Below are 6,468 nucleotides of genomic sequence, written 5' to 3'. Positions count from 1 at the left end.
ATGTATTTCTATACATACATTATATAAGGTATGCTGTCTGGCACTGCCTTTTCATCTTTGTACTAAATGACTCTCTCTGTTTTTGCCAGTGAAGGATTTTGTGCCAAAAGCATGACAGACTAGCAGGTCAAGAGTCTCAAAAGGTTTAATCGGACAGGCAAGGTTCAGGTACCGGGTAATCAGTCCAACAGGGCAGACGAATCAGGCAAACGACGGGCGAACAGGCAGAATCCGGAAACCAGGCAGGGTTGGGCATGAAGCAGTCGAAAACCAGGCAGACAGATCCGACGAGGGGTAGGCAACAGGCAGGGTCCAGAGAACAGGCAGGATCTGAAAAGACATGATATATTAGAATAAACAAAAACCTGCAAAATAAGGTAGGGTGCCTAATGGTCCGGAGACATGACAATCAGTAGTAGTTCTCTTTAAGAAGTGTAGTCAGAATTCAGTCCAGCAGACTGGTGGTCGGTTTAGCAGAGGACATTAGGGAATTTGCTGAAAACACTCCATAATATTGCTGCTTTTAACTGATTCCCCTGCTATGAGATTATCAGATGGCCGTGTGTGTCGGATCTCATTCCTAAGTCTTATTATTTTATTTTGAAAGAACTGAAGAATGGTAGGGTAAAAAAACCCGAACACTGTTGTGTTTCTTAATCAGCCTGGCTACAGTGCTAAAAACAAACCCAGGGTTGTCTTTATTTTCCTCTACTAGTTTTTCTACTTCCACAGAGAGCCTTCTTGTATGTTAGAAAACCATCTTTCCAGGTTACATAGGCTACGTTAGTTTTTGTTGTGCGACAACTTCTCTCCAGTCTGCGGGGAGCGTTGTTTAAGCTTGTGAGATAAGGAATGAAACCGTGGAGCTGACCTTTTCTGTTTTTTCACTTTCATTTTTGACGGAGCTATGTCATCTAAAGCTGTTTTTAGTAGGTCTGTCACACAATTTGTGAGACATTCAATATTTGACCTAGTGCTAGAGTAACGGTCAAGGGAACACACTGACTGACACCAGGGCTGAGGAGATTTTTTCTTTAAATTTAGCTATAATGCTATCAGGAAGCTTTAATTGGGTGGTCTAACGCTGGTTAGCGCAAAGTCAAAGGTAACTAGGTAACAAGGATATCGTTTTGAGGGAAAATGGTGAGATGTTCTATATCTACACCATAGGTGAGGATAAGGTCTAGGGTGTGGATGTACTTTATGGGTACCCATAAACCTGTGAGAATCCTAAAGAGTCTAGTATAACCTTAAAACCAACACAGAAACTATCATTCACGATGTCAAAGTAAACACCGAAATCTCCTATTATAACTTTATCTTTGGTCCCAGCCAAACTGAATAAAAATTCAGAAAATTCTACCAGACAAGAAGGATTTGGTCCAGGAAAATGATGTACAATTACTAATTCAATAGAATCAACTAATTTATTTGAGGAATGTAATACATTGAAAAATAAGAAAAAAAATCATTTAATTTTCCTGTCATGACTTTGTCTGGATAAACACAATGCAAATTACGTTACTGTAGTTAATAAAGGTCATTTGTCTGGATTTAGTATTTCATTTCTGTAGGTCTGAGGGACAGACACAGTCTTTATGGGGTATACATTAGTTAAACTAATGATGGGCCGCTGCTTCAGGGTGCAGCCAGGTGGGCGAACTCTGGGAGGTGAACTGACACCTCCCTCTAACAGCTCACACTGCATATTTTGGCCCACTCGGGTCTCGAGCTGGCGACTTTTGGTCCCCAGCCCAAGACTTAGTGGACTGAGCTGCTACCGGCCCAATCAAAGTTGGGATGTTGTCCAGGGAGAACTCTGGTCCTGCTATGGACCAACCTCAGAGGGAATTGTCTAACCATGACTATTAAGCTGATGGTGCTCAGACTGTACCTGTGATGTTTCTACCTTGCAGGACGTTCACCTGCACAAAGCCCACCTCCATCCTACACCTTGGCTACCCGCCTGCCACTGACAGAGCCAGAGCCTCCCAAGTACAGAGCCAACACACCCACCTATGAGGTAATACCTCATACACACCTGTGTTAGTTAGCTGAAAAAAATCACATTTCAGTTTCATCCTTGGACTGACAAACACAAACACACTGACACACACACATACAAACACACACACTCCTCTTTCAGTCTGATCTAAATATAGGATAGCGTGTGGAGGACGTGCTTTGTAAGATTGAACCTTGTAACTTAGCTGGGGGAACAATGATGTGTCCCGATTAAGTCATCGTGACACGTCAGGGATTTGAACATTTTTGTGTGTGTCGACACACCACAGCACCCTGACAAATATTCATGTTAAAAATAGATAAATCAAAAACTGAACCTTCCTCAGATTTCAACTGCTGAAGTAGTTAGTATTTATTTAGAATTTTACTCTTGGCCTGTTTAATTTCTATTTTTATACATGCCTAATACCAATATTAATACAAAATATCTTACAATGGTTTGCATATTCAGAACAGAGACAGGAAAACTAACTTTCAAATGCATTGCCCTGACCACAGACAGATTTAAAACTGCAGGAAGTCATTACACTGAGGATAATTTAAGTAAAAGATCGAGGAAATATTCCTCTTGATTAGTGTTCTTGCTTTTAAGATCAAAATTTTTCTTATCTTTTTAATTGATATTGCACATAACACTTTAAATTTATTCATTCGTAACGTGAAAGAAAGGAGAAGGAGTGAGAGACAGGGACCCACATGAGTTTGACCATAATAACAACAACAGTTATCATGATATAAAGTTTTTAGTTTGTAGTCTTTATATGTTCCACAATAACAGAATTCATATTAACAACATCAATACTATAAATAGTGATACTACTAAAAATAACAATAATGCCAATGGGTTAGGGTTAACTGGCAAACCAGAAGTAGACCCAATCAGGGCACAGTAAAACATCAGCATTTTAATCGATTATCTGTACATGCCTTGCTCCATGTTCCCAGGCTGCTGCAGTTGCACAAGGGGCAGGGGCCAACTCTGTGGTGGTGAAAGTTCACTACACTTACACTGTGGCTCTGTCCGTCCCCATGGACACGACATACAAAAAATTAAAGGAACAAATCGCTGTGAAATTGGGCCAACCAGCCACTCATCTGCGCCTCAGGTAACCAGGCCTGCCAACCCACTTCTGTCTCCTCGAATTTAAGTAATCCTTTATTTCTAAAAATATGCTTCTCTTCTTCTATTTCACACTGTGGGTCTGAGTAGCAAAGCTTGCAGCTCCACACGAGTGGAGTTTATGAAAGCAGGATAAGATTGACACATCATCATCATGAGATTACACTACATAACATGACTGGAACTCATATAGATGTCAAAATTAAAATAGTAGCTGATTATAAAAAATAATATTCTCAGCTTCGCTATAATGGTGGTATTGATCATTATGATTATCAGCTTTGAAATAAAAATCATTATTTCCAAACATCATGCTCCCCACGATGTTCTCCATTTTCCATCTGTTCCCCTGTTACACCTTCTTTTCACCTTTGCTCTTTCACTTTATCAGATATAAACAGCACGGCTCCCGGGCACTGATACCTATGGGTGGGGATGATGAACCAGGCTTCACAGTGCAAGAGGTGGCTGAGGCTGGCAGAGCCACCCTGTGGTGCAGGGTAGGCATTCAAAGTTACTCCTCACACATGTACATCAGTAAGAAGGTAGCATGGATGGTCTGGGGGTCAAACACACCCTAGAACTCTATTTTCTCGATGAAAAGCAGCAGTAATTTTTGTTTGTTTGTTAATGTAGCACTGTTTAGAGATGGGGGCATCCATCCATTAACTCTGATAAAACCCACTGTTGACTGGTGGTGCCATTCAGCTGAATAAGCAGATATGAGAGGTGGTTCCAGAATCAATTCTGGAAACCTAGGACATTTAATTTCAAACAGTCCACTCCCCCATATAAATACTAAATCCAGTGCAGCATACGGATCATTTCTATGTAGTGTTCTAGGGGGTGTTTCTATGCAGCCTGTTACATAAAAAAACACTCCCTAGACCACTTATATACCACTTCTCCTCAGAATGAAGAAAGATGAAATTTTATCAAAAACAATGCTCATTTTTTTATTTCTACATAATTAATACTGTATGGTTGGTTTTTATAATAAGTGTCAGCAACGTCATTTCCCACATCTGAAAGCAAAGGTGATCTGGTGTCAATGTTCCGCCATGCTCTGCTTGCACCTGCCCTGTGACTGTTGCCCACGTGTCAGCGATGTAGTGATGCATTGGTGTTAAAACACACTCTGCTTAACATGAAAATGCATCAAAGTAGCACAGCAGCCATTTGCAATGGTTAGAAAAAGACATGTACTCACAAACATGCAAATTGCATTTATTAAATGGATGATTCATAATGGAGTTATATGCTGATGGTAACATTAATATTACATGTTGGAGTCTCATTTATTTGTTTAACTGAAATCCTTGAAAGCTGAAATTTAAAGCAGCTGGACTTCTGTTTGGAGTTTAAAGATGTTTCATGTCTCATCTAACTGGATGATTTCATATTTAAAATCTTTTGAGGTCACTGACACAGCAGTCATTAACATCACACTTCAACTGTTGAGACAGAAGTACAATTATCAGTCAGTGGTGTGTTTGGCTAATGGGGCATCATGTGAGTCATCAGCAGTATTGTTACTTTATTTGACTCGAGGTGTGAATGTCTGTGAAACTTTCTGGAGAAGGATACTAAAACTTATCTGCATGTGGGTTGGAAGGAAGTGGCGTAGAAACTGTACTCCCATTTGACATTAGAATTTTTAAAATTCATTTACTACCTGCAGAAAATGATAATGAATGATAATGAATAATTATCATGAATCCTCCATGAATATTTTTGTTTTGCGTTGGGTGTTTTTTTTTTTTGTAACAAATTCATTTCAATTTGACACAACAGACAGAAGATTCTCTGATCGACCGCCCCATCCTCTACCAGATGGTGGCGCTGTATGACTACAACGCTGAGGGTCCAGAGGACCTGGAGTTCAATGAGGGGGACACCATTGACATCCTGGGAGAAGGTGAGGTCCATCATATTTAGCACATGCTGAATGTACTATAGACACAAACAAGTCTCCAGGCTTTCTTTTGAAAGTGACCTCTGTCCAGTCTGTCAGTGCCCCTTCATGATTTTCTCCCACATGCGTTTGTAGTTAATGAAGAGTGGCTGGAAGGACACTGTGCAGGGAATGTTGGCATTTTCCCCAGCTGCTTTGCCTACGGGGAGAACAACGACGACGGCAAGAGTTATGAGTTCTAAGTCTAAGCTTTAGAACAATCATGAGCCGACAGTGCACTCACTAATGACTATTGTCATTTTTTAAATATTTTATTCTTATATCACATCGTAATCTGTAAACCTGTTCTTTTTCTCCTTGTTTCTTACCTCAATGTACTTTTATTGTTATTATTATTATTATTATTGTTATTATTATTATTAATATTACGTTCCTGATGTGCCAAATGATCCTGGTTTGACAACTTTTAATTGTGGTGCGATGTCTGATGCATTTTTCCAATGAATAAACTGGAACTTTTCAATGGATTTCAGTTTGTTTTAATGAATGGATAATAAAAGTAGTGGATTAATCAGAGGAAGTGTGTCATTAGTTATTAGTAAATGTATTATATATGGTAATTATTGCAACATTTTAAATTTCACAGTTTGGGATAAATAAAGTATGTGTAACCATCTAAAATAATTTTCACATACTGGCTATAAAATGCATTATTTATGAAATTTGATGGTTTTTATAGAAATCCAAGTTGATTTCAATATTTGCTGTTTTACATGAAAACACTCAACTTTAACAAATTTTCACAGCTAAATATAAATGGGCTGAAGTGAATTGAACTGATTTTAGACATATGCTATAAATATGATATACCTGACTGAACTAACTGGAACGGAGAACGTCATGAGGCTAAACCAGTAGAATTAAAATAGGAATGACCCACTGTAAAACTGAGCCTGAGACCAAGTTGTGATGGAGTAAAGACGAGGGGGCAAAACCAAACCGGAAGACAAGACCGCAGCAGTGCAGAGAGGCACCACCCCCCTCAGTACACAAACACCTCAGGGTCACCTCGCAGGACGAAATCATGAATGATACTACAAGCAAACCTTGGTTTTCAAACGCTTTAGACATTGAACAAATCAGAATTCGACTAAAAAATTTTGAATTTTTTTGTCTTAGAAGTCGAACAAAATTTGGAAGTTAAACGTGAAACAAACACCTTATTCTTCCCGCCAAGAGCAAGAAAATGCGAGAAAAGTCGAGAGAACACATGACGGTAATGTACTTTTTATGTTATTTTACTGTATTCAATAATTTTTCACTTAATTTGCGTTCCATTGCCTATGGTACGAGTTACGGTACCGTAAACTTATGTCCAAAAGACGACAGTAACTCGTACCTTATGCTC

General features: G+C 39.1%; 1 protein-coding gene across 1 annotated transcript in view; it reads left to right on the top strand.

Annotated features, from left to right (window-relative positions):
* Positions 1-5,561, top strand: part of noxa1 (NADPH oxidase activator 1) — a 14,702-nt gene extending 9,141 nt beyond the window's left edge. Inside the window, exons 12-16 of the mRNA XM_068310955.1 lie at positions 1,917-2,023; positions 2,971-3,131; positions 3,537-3,645; positions 4,940-5,063; positions 5,196-5,561. Of these exons, the coding sequence (XP_068167056.1) occupies positions 1,917-2,023; positions 2,971-3,131; positions 3,537-3,645; positions 4,940-5,063; positions 5,196-5,302 (608 nt within the window). The 3' untranslated portion in view covers positions 5,303-5,561. The remainder of the gene's footprint in view (positions 1-1,916; positions 2,024-2,970; positions 3,132-3,536; positions 3,646-4,939; positions 5,064-5,195) is intronic.
* The last annotated feature ends 907 nt before the right edge of the window (positions 5,562-6,468 follow it).

Source organism: Antennarius striatus, chromosome 3, assembly GCF_040054535.1.
Source record: "Antennarius striatus isolate MH-2024 chromosome 3, ASM4005453v1, whole genome shotgun sequence".
Lineage (NCBI taxonomy): Eukaryota > Metazoa > Chordata > Actinopteri > Lophiiformes > Antennariidae > Antennarius > Antennarius striatus.
This window is presented reverse-complemented; position numbering and strand designations above follow the sequence as displayed.